Genomic DNA, 18752 nt, shown 5'->3' with positions numbered 1-18752 from the left:
AAACCCCCCCCCCCCCATTTTTTCCCCTCCCCAGGGTACTTTTTATGAGTGAATACCTCTTGAATGAAATCAGGGTAAGCTCTTCTGGTATGAGTTGCAGTATACATCATTACCCTGAGACTTCACATGGGTTTCCACTAGTCATAAACAAAATCAGTGTAGCTTTATAACTGACTATAGAAACCCCAGTGTAGACAATGCCAAGAAGAAATAGTTTTGTAATAAGTTCTTTTTTATCCCAGTTTTTGTTCATATACAATTTTTTTTTAATACATGCTGTCATCTTTTAAGTTTACCTTCTTAAACAGTGTGGGATTAAAAGGTTTTTGCTGTATGATGGTATATTAGAAATAGTCAGGTTTACTTACCTTGTCAGGTTTACTTACCTAGAACTTGTATTGTGAGGTGAACAACCTATACTTAACTATTCAGAAAAAAAGTTAAGCATATGCTTTCTGACTTGGTTAAAAATGCTGGAAAAACGAATAGGCATGGTCAAACAAAGTAGTAAAATGTAGAATTAAAATATTAAGTGTACTTTTCAGCGCTGGAGATCCTGCTATGTAATTTAGTTTCACTGATTAGGCTGATATTTTTAAGTTTAGTTTTAGTAATTTTTTTTTAGTTTTTTTTTCTTCCACTTGTAATAAGTACTTTAAAATGCATTCAGTAAATGTGAGTTTAATTGAAACTGTTTTTTCCTAGTGAAAAACTAGAAGACTGCTCACGCAAGCTGATAAAAGAGAATGGTTTAAGTGCAGGTCTTGCATTTCCCACTGGGTGTTCTCTAAATAACTGTGCAGCCCACTACACTCCCAATGCTGGAGATCCAACAGTACTGCAATATGATGACATCTGCAAAATAGATTTTGGAACGCACATTAGTGGTTAGTTTTTGCTTGTAAATTACAAAAATACTTTGTTGATGTGTTTTATTGAATGCAAAAATTGTTTCAAATTAATTTCTTCTGCTAATTTCAGGCCGTATTATAGACTGTGCTTTTACAGTCACATTTAATCCAAAATATGACAAACTATTACAAGCTGTAAAAGATGCCACCAATACTGGAATAAAGGTATGATATCTATTACAATTAAGTTTTGCTGAATTCTTCATACATATAAAATACAGGTCCTTTACACAATAGGTTTTTAAACTTTTCTGTTTATATAATATGACAGAATATAATATAACAGAATATATATGTATATGTTCTGTTACGTTCTATTTCTGTTCATATATAGATATATCTTTTATTTCAGTGTGCTGGAATAGATGTTCGTCTCTGTGATGTTGGTGAGGCTATCCAAGAGGTCATGGAGTCATATGAGGTTGAAATTGATGGCAAAACATATCAAGGCAAGTTTTCTCTTCCTAAAGTATGTAAGAAGAATAGTCTGGGAGGGAAGGTGTGTGTCTTCAATTCCTATTTTACTCCTAGCCATTGACATGATCTTTCTTTGCAGTAACAGAAGCCTGACACATGTAATTTGTAGATGCGTACGTCTAGGACCAGTTTACTTAAACCTTAAGGAATGTTACTCTTTTTTTTGAAAACTCCATCCTTTTTCAAACTTTCTTGTATCTTTGGCAGACAGTCAATAGATCATCACATCTACCTTTTTATTGTATTCAGTGGCCGCGTCCACACATGTGGACGTTTGGTTCCTTGGGGACAACTATCAGCAGCACGCCTTGTGCTGCTGCTATTTGTCCCTGGGAATGCCTGTGCCATGTGCCCTTTGGTGCATGGCAGGTTACCCCAGTTGGGGTAGGGGAGGCTGGGGCCAGCACTAGGCTTGCCCCAGCAGCTTTACTTGGGGTCCTGGGGGCCTCTCGGGGCTGGAGCAGGAGTGATCTAGGTGCATGGAGCCTGATCAGCAGTTGAAGTGTGGCTCCAGCCAGCCAGGCTTCAGTTTGGAGCAACACTCACTGTCCCTGTATGCACCACTTTGCTTTTTTTTTTCCTCCATGGGTTTTTTGACCACTGGATATTCCTTGCAGCACAAAGAACAGCTGAACATGCAGTATATGGCGCCACAGACGTGTCTGCAATGCCACATGCTACATGGCCATGCTTCTCTCAACATGGCCAGTGAGGCTAAAAGTAGGAACAGCCATTTGCAATTCTAGTTTGCAAAATTCACAGAAAATAATTTAGTACCTGCTGCTTAATGTTCTAAATTGTTTTCATAAAGGCTGATTTAGGAGTATTCAGATTACTCTGGTGCACTGGTCTGTGCATGCCCTTTCATAGCATCTGATGAAATGAGCTTGGGCTCAAGAAATCTCATGCTATCCATCTCTGATTTAGTTAGTCTACAAGATGCAAATCTATCCTGCCTTCTCATTTTTAATAAAGCCATGGCACAGTATATACAGTACAATAATATCTTGTTTAGCTGAAATGTATACAAGAACTGAGTAGTTTTCTCTTAACTCCTGCTAATATTTGTAGGTCTTCATGGAAGTGCAGGAGAGTATCACTTGAAAGGATCTCGGGAGCTCTTGTCCAATCCCTTGCTTAAAGTAGGATCATTCCTATTTAAACCAACCTAGACAGGTGTTTGGCTGTCCCAGTGGTTGGCAACCTTTTTAGGCCGCGGGCCAGAATGACTGACTGTCTGCTTGGGTTGGAGATGGGTAGGCGGGTGCTGGGATCTAGCCACCATCACTTGTCCCCAAGGTGGCATAGGCAAAATGCCTGCTGCTGCCTGTTGTCCCTGTTGGCAAATACCAGCAAAATCCTACATCTGTGGGCTGGATCAAATGGTTCTGCAGGCTATAGTTTATCTTGCCCTTGAAATCTCTATCCTTGGAAGATTTTAACAGCCTTAGCATAATCTGTTCCAGTTCCCAAAACTGGACACATTATTCTAGGTGAGGTTCATCATCGCTGAAAAGAGTGGAAGAATTATTTTCCTTGATTTGCAACTGATACTCCTGTTAATACAGCCCAACATGCTATTTATTGCCTTTTTGCAGCAAGAATACACTGTTGGCTCACATTCAGCTTATGGTCTACTATACCCTCCTCTCCCTGCAACCCCCACAGGTCCTCTGCAATACTGTAGGCTAGCCAGGCACCCTTGATCTGTATTTGTGCATGCAGTTGTTCTATCCCAAGTGCAGGACTTTGTACGTATCCTTACCAGGTTCGTTTGAATTATTTCAGACCTTTTTTCAGTTGATCAAGGTCAATCTTTGTGTCCTAAAAGTCACTGACACTGAAATGTGAAACAGTTGTTAGCAACTTACCTTTAACTGTATTTTGTTTTGTTTTCTTGAACAGTGAAACCAATTCGCAATTTGAATGGACACTCAATTGGGCAATATAGAATACATGCTGGAAAAACTGTGCCCATTGTCAAGGGAGGAGAAGCAACAAGAATGGAGGTAAAGTAAGAGATCTTGATTTTTTTTTTTTTTTTTTCTGTTGAGGCATTTTTTCCGCATGCCACAATAAGAAAATGTCTTCCTGCCTAGTCCAGAGGTATAGTGTTTTTGGCCATGTTGTACAATGACAGTAGAAAATAACCTTAGAAATACCTAGTGCCATTTCTGTGTATAACTGAACATCACTTTGGGACTTGATATTGCAATTGCAAGGCTTTGCTCCTATCACTTTCAGTACTCTGGCTCTCTGCTATCTTTTTAAAGTTGAAATTCTGGACTGGTATGACGAGCAGCTTGAAATATTAAAGGTTGTGCATTCCACTAATGGAATAAGCATGGAGGCTGGTGGTTTATTTCTTCTTGTATCCATCCTATTGTCTCCTGCAGAAAGGACTAAGGGATATTAGGAGGGTGAGGTGGAAAAAGTTAGTCACAAGTTTCCTAAGTTAGCATTGTGGATTGGTAATTTTTTTATTAATGATTTGTTGTTAATCTAGTCCCAGCATAATATTGACTGAAAAGTTTATTTAAATATAGCCAATTTGAAAGAATTTAGAATTCTCAGACTGTTTAATGGAACATCTAAATCTTTGAGGAAAGATCATTTTTAAAAATTTGTTCAGCTTTTGCTGGTTTGCTAGGGCTCAGTTATGCATTATGAAAGTCAGTGCGTTTCTCAAATTATTTGGGAGCAGGATCCAGATTCCTACAGTACTTTGCACATTTGTATGTATATTTAATTATATGTAATATTACAAGCTAATATAAAAGAACCAAAAAAACCCCAAACCCATTTGGGGGTTGAGAGAGGAACACAGCTTCTGACTTTCTTTTTAAAAAGTTGATGGAAAATTCACTGATACTTTTTTAAAGTTCATTGCAGCTGAAGAGTCCAGAAATACTTTGGGGGTTTTTTTTGTCTTAGTGTTTAAGCTGTCTGGCATAACAGATTATGTTAATTGGTGCTTCCACAGTACTGGACCTTTAATTTTCAAACTAGTCTGAAGCAGGAGTTGGCAACCTGGTCACTGTCCCTTTTCCACCACTTTTGTAACCTTCCTCTTCCCTTAATGATGCATTTGCAGCCTAACTGCTGCTTATCCCTCTGCCCCTCCACTGGTGAATTGCTACTGATGTCCCAGCTCCAGCCCATAGCTTGTAGATTGCTGACCCTCTAGTCTAAAGAAGTTAGACACCCAAATCCCATTTAAGAACTCTGGGAGTTAAACATATGCTTTGTTGTTGTGCTTTGCTGATCATCTTACCCTTAATGATTAGTGAACACATTTGGTAGGGCTTTGTAATTTGGTAGGTCTTTGTGTATGGTTGATAATTCTGACCATAACTAGAATTCTGTTTTTGCAAATAGGCATCTTTCCACTTATTGAGGAAATATGCAGCTCATGCAATGGGTGGGTTAAAGATGCTCTTTACTTGCAGCTGGTGATGAGCTGTACCAGCTGCTGTTATCAGAAATGCTTATAAAGGACAGATGAAAAGAAGTACTTTCATTATTGGAATTTCTTGTAATCAGATTGTATGCATTTTCTTACATACAATACACCATTTCCTCAAAAATTAGCCTAACTTCTCCCAAAAAAGTTGGCGGGAGAGGGAGGGAGCATTGATGCATGTATTAAGGTGATTTTCTGCTGGGGATAGGAGCACCCTGTTTTTGGTTCCTGCTCCACAGTGTACCTGTTGCATTGCTATTCAGGCTGCTGAGGAAGTCAGTTGACTTAATGGCTAATTGCTCTTCACTCCAGAGGTGTTAAGGATTGCTTCTCCTTTTTAATGGTCTTGATGTTCCACTAATAAAGCTAACCTTTCTAATGACAAACTTTGCTGTCTGCTGGCTGCTTTGCTTTATTTCATAGCTTTGGAGATTCTTCAGCTATTTTCAGATTCATAGATCCATTCACAGAGACCAGTGTTCAGGAGCAGCTAGGGGTACTGGTTTTGATAAGCAGAAAGGGGGGAGGGGGGGAATTCATCTGAAGATTAGGCTCTGTTCCTGCTCTGTGCAGCCATAAATTGGAAAAATCTTTTTTCTTCATTCTGCCTTTAGAAACAAGGTGTGTATTACTGTATTCCAGGGTGTGTTATATATGAGATAATATTGTAATTTACACAGGGCACATGGGTGTTTTCTGGTACTTTAATCTGTGTAGTACAGGAGTTTATTTCCAGTTTAGCCAGGTGTTTCACAATAAACTGTAGTTTCTTAGCTATGTGGGAGGGTACAAACTAATAAAAACTGATTAAGACAGCAGTTAATTGAGGGGTTGTGAACTGTGCACTTGTATAAATGTTAGTATTTATGGGTTTGAAACAAGTTAGCTTTCATGACAATACTGCTTAAATTAAGCATAGTTATTTGGAGTTCTCTGTATTTTTTTTCTGTGCTGTATGAAAACCTACTTTGAATTTTTTCTGCATTTACTTGGTGCTCAAAGAACTTGCAGCATGTTTAGTTACTTGAATCACTTTCTTGTCAATTCTCCATATTTTATTTTACTCATTATTATTAATTATCTATGACTCTTCTACCATTCAAGTTTTTTACCACTGATCTTTACTTTCATCTAGTACTTCATGACTTGTTTGTGTTTTTGTTTTCCCTTTTTAGGAAGGTGAAGTATATGCTATAGAAACCTTTGGTAGCACTGGAAAAGGTGTTGTTCATGATGATATGGAATGTTCTCATTATATGAAGAACTTTGATGTTGGGCATGTGCCAATAAGGTTGGATCTGTTTAAGTTAAATTTACTAGATAACTAATCTTTACTTTTTTCACTTAGGGCTGTGGTTTGGCACAGCAAAGATTCTGAGCTTATATTAAGCCTTTCAGAGGACTTTAAAGGAGTAGTATAAATGATGTTCCTATGAAATGTGCTATGCTATATAGGTGCATTTGAGTACTAGACTGTTCACCTATAAACTTCTGTATTTATAATCTTTTCATAATTTTTTTCATAATTCCCTTCAATCTCCTTTTCCTTTCCCAAAATGCATTTGTTTCCCTCCTTGAATCCCTCTGACTTAGGCTCCAGAATCTTAAATCACCCCTTTTGAGAATAGAGAGAGTTGAACTCTTGGGGTAGGGACAGAAATTACACACAAACTGGTATGTGTGATCAGAAACAAGATCAGATCTGTAACGCAACAGACGTTCAGTGCTCATAAGACGCTTTCAAAACGGCTGAAACTAGTTTAAAATAAACCTGGATAGATGAAGTATTGGCATTAGATTTATGACCCAGATGCCTTGTTCCAGGGGGACCCAAAACCCTCCAACTGACCACAACCTTTCCATTTGATAATAGGCAAATCTATTGGTACACAGTAATAACAGAAAATAATAATACAAGTAATTCTATAGCTACCAATCCTAGGGCCGTCATCAGTCAAGATGCATCTGGCCAGAACTCGAGCTTCACTCTGAGGTTTTGTCATATGGCAGTAGCCTAGAGGTTGGAGGCCAAGGTGCCCCTCTCCTCCCCCACAGTGGGATGGATGAGATGGGCCAGTGGTATGCCCTCTGTCCATGTGCCTTAAGTTCTCCTCTCAGGGACGAGGACAGTTTGTTGCTCTAAAGTCTCTCCTTTTGTATTCTTTTTCCCTCTTGATGATGCTCCATCCATGGCTGTCACTGATTGGTCTCTCTCTGATCATCTACTGTCCATGTTCTGTCCTGTCAACATATTACTTTGTTTCAGAAGCTCATCACAGGCACACATCCTAATTTGGGCTTTCTGGGTCTTTTCCTAATTTGGTCTGTTCCCCCAGAACTGGAACCTCAGGCCCCACTCTCTTGGGCCTTGTGAGCTGGTGCCATCTTATTTCATGCTATGGAACTGTGGTATACACAATTTCCCAGGCTGTGTGCATCCATTGGCCTGGTGTTAGACACCGTGTCTGCCTTAAAGGCTGTGAGAACTGTGTGATCAGGACTTCAGAAATCAATTAACCCTTGCTGATGCCCTGAACCATTATTCTAATGAATATATATTTACTGACAAGCCAATTCCCAAAAACAAACCTGTAAACGTCATTTTTTTAGCCATCAGTAGTAACAGCCTTAACTGGTTTAAATTAGTTTGGTTTATTGAACTTCTGTCCCAGATCCCCTCCAGATTCAAGCAGTCTGTTCCAGCTGAGCAGGGAGGCATGCTCTAGCACCCTCTGGCTTCTGGCCTAGGCCACTGCAGGCATGTGGCTGCATTTCTGGAATCAAAAGTAAAAGTTTGTTTATTTGCTTATTGACTCAATCTATGCAGCTTAGATCAACCTGAGAAGATTGAATTGATTCAGTCTCTGGCTTTTTTACTGTACTTAGTCTAGAAGTAATCTTAAAAGCCAGGTACAGACATTACCAGTAAAAAGTGTATGAGTGACCAGAAACCAATCTGTACCCATAATAGAACAGAAGTTTGACACACACAGATGGGTTTAAAAAGGGAAGAACCCGGTCTAAGATTTGCCCTCCCCACCAAAGGGCAAATGTGTGTTCTGTTTGCTGCCAATCTAAACTACACTGCTTATAGCAAACTGCATAACTTAGATAGGTTCCAACTCGGGCTTTTTGAATATCTGTACCTGGCCTTTGTCAGCTTCAGTTTTGGTAAAATAGATACCTTTTTTTAAAGTAATGGTTCCTTTCCTTTCTTACGTTATTTTTGTGACAAGGTATTTAGCAGAATACGCAGATTTGTTGGAATCTGACGGGGCCATGCTATGAGCACTTCTGCTCTGGCCTAAAGTAATGGTGATTAGAGTAAAATACTTACACCACTGCAAGTATTAGTGTGGTGATACTTCACATGCAGGGCTTTTCCAGGCCTCTTTGCTGTATCCACAGCATTTAATATGTGTGTAATACAAAAAAGTGTTGCAAAAGGAATTGCTTATATCTGGAAATACCATAGTTTTAAGGTGTTTATTTCTTGGGCAGTATGCCATACATGTCTGGAGGATTATGTGTAACTTATACATATTCCTTGCAGTTCTTACCAAGTATATGATTTCAGAAACAAAACTTGAAATTGGTCAGTTTTAGTGGACTAGAAATTTTGGATCTATCAAGGACCCTTTAATATCAAAAGTGAATGATTATGTTACCACTTAAATGATATTTCTTTCTAGGGGGGAAAAAAAATCTAACGACTACATTAGGCTATCTTATGTTGGCTTTTAAATCATCCTAATTGGGCTTTAATGTTTACCCCTTAGTGAGGATGATGGGAAGCTAGCAGGGGTGAGTTCAGACTTTTCCTGTTCTGGTTTGCAAAGCCAGCAGGGCTTTGTATGTAGAGGTCATATTTTTTGCAAAGAGAGAAATATTTTTTTGAGTGGAGCCTCAACTGGTGATCCAGAATCACAGGCCAATTCCCCTTCTTTCTTTACTGATGGTGGTTCTGTAATGAATGCTGTTTGTCCCTTTTACTTTTTTCTGCCAGTTAATCCAATGTATTCTCTTTTCTCTCCAGACTTCCCAGAGCAAAACACTTGCTAAATGTTATCAATGAAAACTTTGGCACTCTTGCCTTCTGCCGCAGATGGCTAGATCGTCTTGGGGAAAGTAAATATCTAATGGCTCTGAAGAACCTGTGTGACTTGGGTATAGTGGATCCGTATCCTCCTCTGTGTGATATTAAAGGCTCATATACAGCACAGTTTGAGCATACTATACTATTGCGCCCAACATGCAAAGAAGTTGTCAGCAGAGGAGATGACTATTAAACTCAAGGCCACCTCAACACCTTTATACACTAGGCTTTGTTGGAAAACATTATAAGAGTTAATTTGCAACATATTGTCTGTTTTAACGGTGAACTGATACAATACTTTCCCTGTTGGGAAAGGAAGGAATTTGATCAAAGGCAAGTCTTCTAATGTAACTAACAAAGGAAAAAGCTTTCAGGTCTCTAGAAATATTTCAAAAGTTGCTTCTATTTTTTCTGTTCAGGGAAATATGTGCTATATGGCTCAATTTTTAGTTTGGAATGAGTTACACATTTTGTTTCGAACATTTATGAAGAGATGCTTTTCAAATATTTATATTACCCATATTCCTACTTGAATGCTTTGAATGACTACACCTGATTTCTGCACCTAAGGCCTCTATGGCATTGCCTTTTAAACTTCCTGGAATCCATTTTGTAAAAAAATAAAGACAAATTTTCAGATCTTAAAAATATATATACTTTTTAAAGTCTGGTTATGATTCTAGATAAGTCTGCTGGGAAACTGCTCTATTAAATATTTAGGAACCTCCAGTTACCACTTATTGTCTGGAAATTGGGCCAAGCTTATCCTTAATGTAAAAGTTGACATTCTGTCACTTAGTTAATGGTGCTATCTATGTGGGGAGTTAGACCAAGGAGTTGTTCATTCTTCACAGAATAGGGTACACTGCAGTGCCAACTGTTTCTTTTCTTGTTGAGCATGGCTGTCTCCACTCTCAGCTTCCTTCGTATTGGAACTTGCTAGTGAACATGTTCTGGCCAACTTCTTTGGTGCTGTCAGTAGGGATATGCTGTTGTTCTCCCTTGGAGGTTAAATGCGTCATTTTGTAGGCACTAGGCGGCAGCCCATCAGTTACATTAAAATGTATGGCTCCAGATTCTTTGGTATCTGCATGCCCTGTTGCATGGAATTAAGTATTTATTGATCTTGATTCCCTCTTCTCAAAGTACAGGATGAGTACTGATGCAACTTAGGAACAGTAATGAGAATGAAAATCATAAGTTTTGGTCCATAGTTGAATCACATTTTTGAGTGCTTGACGCTTCTTGATGTAACAGACATAAATGTTTTTTTGTTGCAATGGCTGACAATCTTATTTGTGAGGACCTTTATAGCCAAGGCTGCAGCATGCTTAATGCCACTGCCTGCTTATTGTATATTATTGAATCACTTATGTTGAAATTCTGCCTAAAATTACTGGTAACACATGCCAATTTCTGTGGTCTTCAACACAAGTGCCTTAAATATGATTTGCATAGGAAACAGAGTAATTCTATTGTTCCTTTATACACTATGAAGATGGTCTCTCTTTTATTTCAGGAGACTTTTATTCCTTAGAAATATTAAGTACTTTACTGCCTTTTGGGGTTAGACAGAGCTGTATTTGCTTTTCACAAAAACCTGATACACGAGCTGCAGCTGTCCTAGCCTCCTAGTTTGAGGGGGGTGGTATAGCATGTTGTCTTAAATCAGAGAAGAAACTAAACTAATTCAATCTTTATTTATCTAGAAATGGGTAGGATAACCTCATGCACTTAATTCATATTTGTCTAAACATTTGGGAGTGTTTGTACCTTGCATGTTATTTCCAGCCAAGGAGTGTGCAGCAGCATCTTCATGTCTGCACTGAGTTTGATCGACATTGGGCGTTTCACTGATTACTGCGGACTGCAACATACTGAATACCTCTCAGAGGTGAAAACTGAGTTTTGAAAGACTTGTAGATTAGGAAATTGTTGTTGGGAAGTCTCTGGTATCTTACATCTCAAACTTTGTCAGGGTCAGCAGTGGCACTAATAGACTTGCATTCTTTTGTACTGGGAATTGTGAATCCCAGTCCCCACTTAAAGGGGTTTGTTCAGGTGTCTGATCTGGGTTTGTGAATTCCACATACAGAGTCCAGCACTGACTTCTGGGTGCAGGGATGCTTATTGTCATACCTAGGGGGAGAGTCAAAGGCTTAAAGTCGGTTGGTTTTATTTTCCTTCCTGTTTTTGATGAAGGATTTCTCATTGTGCTGTTGCCTTTTCATCGTTTTCTTGGCTGCTTCCAAAGGAAAATGCTTTCTCCTTTGCCTCCTTTAGGGTGACCCATTATACTTATACTAGTACTGGTTGCTTGCTTATTAAAGAATTTGGCTGTATCTCGTGAGTAATTTGCTTACAGCCTTTTCTTCCTTCTCCTTTCCTGTCCCTCCCTGCAAGGCTTAGTCTGCTAAGAAGGCACTATTAGATTGGGAAATTGTGCATGGTCTTGGTGGTTTTATTGAGCTTACTATTTTAGCCTGCAGAGATGCACCTTAAATATGGGGATAGGCAAGAAGATTCTGACTGCATTTTGAGCCTTATGGTCTCCTTATCAAAGGACACAAGCAGGGTCCATTTTGAAGGGGGAGTCCCCAGCACAATGGTGGGAAGAATGAACATTGCCATCTTGTAAGCAAGAAAAACACACTAGAACTGGTAAGGTACTTCCTGTCTTCATTGGGATGCTGGTGGGCACAGGATGTAAGCCCAGTTGGGAGGCCCAATTAGAATGCTTTTTGCAGAGTAATGTTTTGAAACCACGAAACACCCAGACACATCCTGCCTTCAGAAAGCTGCAGCCCTCTCCTAACACGAACAGAATTCTGTAGTTTTCTGGTACGACACAAAATATACGGATACAGTCCTTAACCAGGTGAACTTGCCACTTAAGGCCAGGTTCTGCCCCACTTACTCAAATTGAAGAGTTCTTATTTTAGGAGCAGTCACTGATACCAGTGTGACTACGTGCAACGTAAGTTATTAGCTTAAGCAAGGGTGATGAAATCTGACCCTTTACAGAGCATCAGTTGACTGAATATTACCTTGGAGACTTGCAGCTCACATATCGGTCTCCTGTAATGTATTTCAACTCTGGCTGAAGTCTCCTAGTGTAGCAAGCCCTGGTATTTTTCTGGAAGTGAGGAGAGGGGGGAAGGTGTGGGATTTTTTTTTAAACTAATGCTGTTGATTTAGTACAAACGTATCAAATGGCACACTTCTTTACTTCAGATCACAGCACTTGAACTCGTGTAGCAGTTGTAGCACCATGGTTTCCCAGAGCCTATTGTGTAGTGAGCTGACTAATACTATAGCATGTATTTTAAGTGAATATATTTTCAGCACATTGTACTGTGCCTTTGAAAATGTTAGCAAGTGTCCTGAAAATGAAATAAAGAAAGCAGGTAGGTACTACTTTATAGCAAAGAATTGCTCCTCTTGCTAAATTTTCATTTACTTTCCCTGGCAATATTATGTTTGCTATGGGAAAACAATATTCATATTCTCAAAGAGGTACAAAAAATGTTTAAGATGGCATCAGGGAAACAATGCCATGGTTTGTAAATGTTACTGGGATTCTTCAGTGAAAATTTTGTGAGTGTTGGTTGTAGTTAGTGGCATTTGGCCAAATTTCTGCTTGCTTCAAATATTTTTCTTGTGGGAAGAAACAATTATGGCATATGATCGATCAAAGTTTGTTATAGAATTTGCAGTTAACAAAAGGTATTTTTGGTGGAAATGATGCTTTTGCAGAACTTTCTTTTTCTTGATGTGAAGATGTGTTCAGAGATAAGATGCAGTTTTATAGCTTCTGGTCCTAAGAACATAACAAATACCAAGACCCAGTGTCACTTATGAGATTTTTTTTTTCCTATACGAGTTTGAGACCAGTGCTTTTGTTTATATAATTTGAAATGTTGAGCACATTTTTAAAAGTAAAAACAATTAATTTAGAAAAAAGTGTGTTGTATTTTTTTCATTTTTTTTAAAGGACTTTTGTAGCTAAAATTATGATGGCATGTTTTTGCCAACACAAACCCAGCAGTTTTACTAATCAAGGTAAAAAGCAGTCATGTTGATTTTTGTACAAGCACTGACATATTTGATGGCTCTGCAAAGTTGTAAATTATCTTCTAAAATAGCAAATTATTCAGACAAAGACAAACTGCAAAGTTGCCTGATAGACTTTGTTCCCATGTTCCTCCCCCCTCCGAAGATGCTAAGTGTTGGCTTCCATATCTTTTTTTGTAGACTCCTTCAAATATGGTTAAAGCTTTGTGACTTTTCTGGTGCAGAGGACAGCAACAAGGCTATGCCACAGACTTGCACAAGAGCAAAACTTACTGGCTGTATACAGACATTATGTTTTTCTAAGTTTAATCTGGACTACTGCCATCACTATACATGTGGACATCTATAGTCTGAATTAATTGGCTCTAGTCTGAACTAACTAATCCTCATTGAATAAGGATTAAAGTTAATGCAAATTAGGGCAGTCTGAACAGGCATTTTAAAGTGTGTGTGTGCGTGTGTGCGCGCGCGCGCACACACACCCACCCACCAAGTATCTAGGGCTTGCTATTGCTTGTGCTCACCACCAGGTGTGGCACCAGAAGCCCCATAGTCTCCACAACAGAAGTGTAGAAATGCACAAAAACCTCCCTGATGGTCAGTGATTATCCACTGACGCTTAATTTGGATTGACATTTGATTTGAGCTATGTGATGTGAATCAGTTAATGGTGAGCACATCTACAAGTGGCCATTGTTTTTTGTTGTAAATAGTTTTTTATTTCAGTTCCTATACATGATAAAGTGTTGTTTCCACATCTCATCAAGATATTGTGGACTGCAAGCAGCAGCTCACTTAACAACGAAACTGGTTTAGGGCCCTTCAGGCACAAGCTACAGTGTGCTGGAGACGACCAGGAGCCATCTTGGGAACCATTAGAGTACAGTGCCTCCATGTTTCCAGTCCAAAGAAAAATCAGCCTCTCTACTTCAGACATGCAATCCAGTTGTGGGGAAAGATGCATGTGGTACATGAGTAAAGACAGTAATTCAAAAGCAGTGTTTCCCCTTGAGGTTATGTTTAAGGTTAGGAGAAACTACAAACACCTTTTTGAAATTCTTCCCTATTCTAGTTTTTATTCAATTTGTCTTTGAGGTCTTGCATTGTGGTAGTTATTGGTATGGAAGGGGAAATATGAACCAACTTTTGCAATTCCTCTCCAGTTATTAGGCTTTTCCCTTGCTTATCACCTAAGAGAAACCTATATTTTCTTGTTGACGAATGAAATTCCTCCCAAAGGGATTTGCTTATCCACTCAGGAACCTGGATGGCTGAAATACTGTCGCTTTTGCTTAGCTCTGAAGGAGCGAGTTCCAACATCTGAGAGACATATAGATATATATATCTATATCTATCATACTACTTTACATACATGCAAGTAGAGAAAAAATCTCAGACAGAATGGCTGCTAGGGCCCCTGTAGTACATAAAATTTATATATATATTTTATGTACTACAGGGGCCCTAGCAGCCATTCTGTCTGAGATTTTTTTCCTCTACTTGCATGTATATAAAGGCTGAGAGCAGATGTGGAATGGCATTTACACAGTGCAAGCAACAGACCAAAATGCACACTCTTTAAAGGGGTTAGGGAATTAGTTTGATCTGGGGCAAAGCCCTGACACCTGAACCCCTTAAGGTAACAGCAGGGGAGATTTGGTTTTATAGGAAATACTGAACTGCCAGTCTGATTGCACAAGAGGTAGGGAATAATCATAACAAGAAAACGAGACAGGCCATGAAATCCAGCCTGCTCTGCTGTTTCTATCAACTTTATATGGAAGGCGCTTCATTTACTACAGCGGTAGTACAAAACCAACTCTTACATCAAAACCAAGACGCACACAAGTTGAAGCATCAGGATACAATATTTAATCCATTAATTTTACAGACAGTAGTAGGAGAAGAAAAGTGTGTGATGTTTCATAGAGCTCTTTACCCACCTACAGTTTTAATGCTTTATTTTCCTTCAGTAGTTATTCCAGTAAAAGATGTTATAGTTGGTGCTGTTTTATAATGCAAACTAGATACAGGTGATCAGAATTTAAATCTCAGTAAAACAGTTGCTTTCCACACTCGTGTGTGTGTGTGTGTGTGTACACACGCATGTGTTTGAGGTAATTTTCCAACAGCTGAGGTAACTATTTGCATAGGTTTTATGAGAAATAATCTTGCACCACAAACAACTAATCTTGGCATTAGCTAGAGAATAAAGGGGAAAGTTGACTTTTTATTAGGCACAGGCTTTAGGCCCAGTAAATTCTCCTGAATGCACAGAAAACGAATACTAGCAGTAAGGAAAATGAAACAAAGTATGAGATTTAGAGATATTGAAGCATAAATCAAAATATAGAAAATTACACTCTATATCACTTATGCAACTTCAGTTTTAGTGCAGTTAATTTACAATGTTTTAGTAATTTGCGCTAGATATTACTGAAAGAGTTTTAAACCTGGAAACATGGAGCACCTATACACGTGACGGAGCCCTGCTCCAAACGTGCCAAATAGCATGCATGGGAGCAGACTCGATACAATCTGCTGGAGCATGCTAACTAGTGTGTTCCAGGAGCTCTGCATCGTGTATTCAGCATCCCCACGTTTCACAACAGCAGCAGGGCTGCTTTAACTGAAGCTCATCAACTGAGCTTTAAAGTGCCCCTGACACCATTTTGAAGTGTGGGACACTGAGCACACGACACTACATGTGCTTTAATTAAAGCACCCCCACTCCTCCCAGAGGATGTGTATAGACAGATGCCCATAATGTTTTGAGTTTTATGTGCTTCAGAAACCTGACCTCTCACCAAGATTTTCTCATGTTTCTTCACTGACGAGATTAACCATTTTAGATAAGGAATCTTGTTCCCCATAGTTTAGATATCTAATTAATAATTTTACAATCCCTTAATTTCAGCCAAAATCGTAGTAACTTCTGCTCCCCACCCCATTTTCAGAAAATACAGTGTTGTGTAAATAAGCACGAACTATTGTTTCCCTCTGAAATCTTTTAAGAGTAAAATTTAAAATCGGACATCATGAATTTGTAGGCATCTTTCTTTTCAATATTGTTTCACAGGCACCAGCGGGGGAAAAGGGTGACGACCAACTTATCTATTACTTACGAGAGATTTTTGGGGAAGGGGTGTTCTTGGAGGCAGGGGAATTCTGATAATTTAAACAGTTTTGCTTCTATCTGATATTTGCTAGAAACTCTCTTTGTTGGTAAAATGTTAACTATTAAGAATTTATACCAATGCCTGTAAACAGTAAGAATCAATACACTGTAAGAACTATCCTATAAAATGTACAAAAATATATAGAAAAATAATCAGAATTAGACAAATCAATTGTAAATTGAGATCCATTTTTTTTTCTAAACCAATTCAAAGATTATAAAAACAGAACTTAAAAATAGCCTGAGGTAAGAGTTAAATTCAAATTGCAATTACTTCTTAAAAAAATAGCTATATAGAAATTTTAGGTACTTTGAAAGTTACCTACTGTCCATATAAATTTATACTAATAATTTTAGAGTGCTTGCTTTAGCTAGTACAAAAGTGTAAAACATAGTGTACAATGATTAAGACAAAGTAAAAAAAATCAATACTGTACTTGAATTTTCTTTAAAAATATATGAAATTTATGACAATTTAAACTCTTACTGTACATGGCATATTGGCTTGGGATTAGCTGCTACTGTTTTCTTTCAGATGGTCAAATTCTGTATGCTGCTGGCTTTCAGATGGTGAGATAGGACATGGTACTTTATAGTGTCCATTTGCCTGAGTAACTCGCTGGCTGTAAAACAAGATGTAAGCTTGAGTCTTGCGTACTTCTCCCATAGTGCATATGTTGAGCTTGGAATCATTGCAGTGCACCCAAAATCCTAGAATGAAGTAATATTTCAGTGTAAAGTAATCCAGTATCTTAAATCAATGTCCTGCATTGTACTTCAGTTGATTTAGTGTCTACTGTGATTCATTAAAAACAATTCTCTGAAAGTGAGAATTTCTTGTATGTATGCACTGAAACAAAACACATCTTTTCATTTGGTTAAAGCACCAACACTAAATTTTACCAAAAATACAATTTAGCCTTCCATTTTTTTCTATGGCAAACTTATGGAAGTGACTGATCTATCATATACACTATGGTTTACATGCATCTATTCACCAGGAAAAATTAAACAAATTAAAGTCCTCCACAGCTGCTCTGCTATCCCCTTTCTTCCCCTTAGTTTTTTAGATTAGAGCTGTCTCAGTTTTCTTGGCCAAACAACTGTTATTTTGGCACCTGAAGGTCTGATTAGTAAATGTTTGTCCATTTTATTTTAAGAAAGTAAGGACCTTGTTTGTAGTGATTTACAAAGAAACTAGAACTCTGGTTTCCAAGAAAGAAAGTACAATTGTATTTCTGCGTTTTATGAATGGTCTGTCCATACCTCCTTCTGAGTTATAGCAGTAGGCAGTATAGTGCCCTGAGCCAAATCCTTTCCCATGATGCATTACCACAGCAGACAAGTCATAGATAAAGCAGTCGGGTAAGAGGGACTTGAGGGATTCTCTGCAGCAGTAGGGCTCCATATTTAGTATCTGATCAAAGCTAACATGTACACCAATCTTCTCTCGATGATTGCGTCCTGACCACCTGGAAAATAAAATTAGCTAAATGTGTTTTCTGAAAGACATTTAATAGATGATTGCAGTGAGGTCAAGTTCCCACAAAATCTCTGTACAGAAACTACTACTGTAACATACAAAGTTTGTGCTTGTTTACACAATTAGCCTATTTACATATTTTTATATATCCCTCAAAAGTTTCCGCTTACTAATCTCTTCTTTCACTTCATTTCAAATGTTCCTGAGGGCAAAACTTTTTATCACAGCTTAAAATCTCTATGGTTCTTGCCACTCCAGGAGTCCAAGCAGATCCTTCTCATTTTTGCCTGTACTCCTGTGCCAGTGAATCCTCCAAACTGAAATACAGATTCATTATAGGAAAGACTGAGGTTCTTCAGTGGGGCACTCACAGATTTGACTTATTTAAAATATGCAAGTCATGCCTCCCAGTTTTTGATTCCTGGCATCCATCCCACATTCAAGAGCCATTCTGTACCCTCCCCACCCCAAATTAAGATGCAGGTTTGGGTTCGATCTCTAGTCCCTGGCTTGTCCTGTTAGCACCCTTTGAAGATTCTAGTCCAAGTTTGGTAAGATGACCGTGCAACCTGCAGTTCACAAGACCTCAGTAGACTGCATGTGGACCTGAAATCATACGCAACTGAACATAATCCCCAATTTTACATATCTTGCTATGACTCCTCAGTATTTAGTAAGCTTTCATGGTATCAGTGCTAGTTCACAAGTCAAAATACTGAATTGTATGTGGTTTGTTTTATTTAATGTAACAGCTGTATCTTGCTATGCATATAGAGATCCCTAAGTCTCACTTTCTCATAGAGAAAACAATGAATGGTTGAGGTCTTCAAAATCTCTTATTTTTTCTTGGTGTTATTGGGAAGCAGTGGGAACAGAAACCTTACTTCTCTGTCTGCAGTATGCATTCTTATGAGAAATAGAATGCTATTGCCAAGAAATAGTTTTCTGGAAATTATCTGTCCTCATACTAGGGAACTTAAATAGCATTTTCAAGAGCAGGGGTGGGCAATTATTTGGGCTGGATGGCTACTTAAGGAGTTTTGGGGGGGGGGTGCTTGACCCTTCCTAGC

The 18752-nt window shown here is 38.5% G+C and overlaps 2 protein-coding genes across 3 annotated transcripts in view; one reads left to right on the top strand and one right to left on the bottom strand.

Annotated features, from left to right (window-relative positions):
- Nucleotides 1-9599, top strand: part of METAP2 (methionyl aminopeptidase 2) — a 38142-nt gene extending 28543 nt beyond the window's left edge. For both annotated transcript variants that reach the window (XM_019515060.1, XM_019515059.1), the window contains 6 exons: nucleotides 706-887; nucleotides 982-1076; nucleotides 1264-1360; nucleotides 3294-3397; nucleotides 6027-6142; nucleotides 8888-9599. In XM_019515060.1, the coding sequence (XP_019370605.1) occupies nucleotides 706-887; nucleotides 982-1076; nucleotides 1264-1360; nucleotides 3294-3397; nucleotides 6027-6142; nucleotides 8888-9140 (847 nt within the window). In that variant the 3' untranslated portion in view covers nucleotides 9141-9599. The remainder of the gene's footprint in view (nucleotides 1-705; nucleotides 888-981; nucleotides 1077-1263; nucleotides 1361-3293; nucleotides 3398-6026; nucleotides 6143-8887) is intronic.
- A 6211-nt stretch (nucleotides 9600-15810) lies between these two features.
- Nucleotides 15811-18752, bottom strand: part of USP44 (ubiquitin specific peptidase 44) — a 23589-nt gene continuing 20647 nt past the window's right edge. The window contains exons 4-5 of the mRNA XM_019515057.1: nucleotides 17466-17671; nucleotides 15811-16910 (exon numbers count right to left, since the gene is read on the bottom strand). Of these exons, the coding sequence (XP_019370602.1) occupies nucleotides 16711-16910; nucleotides 17466-17671 (406 nt within the window). The 3' untranslated portion in view covers nucleotides 15811-16710. The remainder of the gene's footprint in view (nucleotides 16911-17465; nucleotides 17672-18752) is intronic.

This window comes from Gavialis gangeticus, unplaced genomic scaffold (assembly GCF_001723915.1).
Source record: "Gavialis gangeticus isolate Ggan-Ray unplaced genomic scaffold, GavGan_comp1, whole genome shotgun sequence".
NCBI lineage: Eukaryota > Metazoa > Chordata > Crocodylia > Gavialidae > Gavialis > Gavialis gangeticus.
The sequence above is the reverse complement of the archived record's forward strand: the minus strand, read 5'-3'. Positions and strand labels throughout refer to the sequence as shown.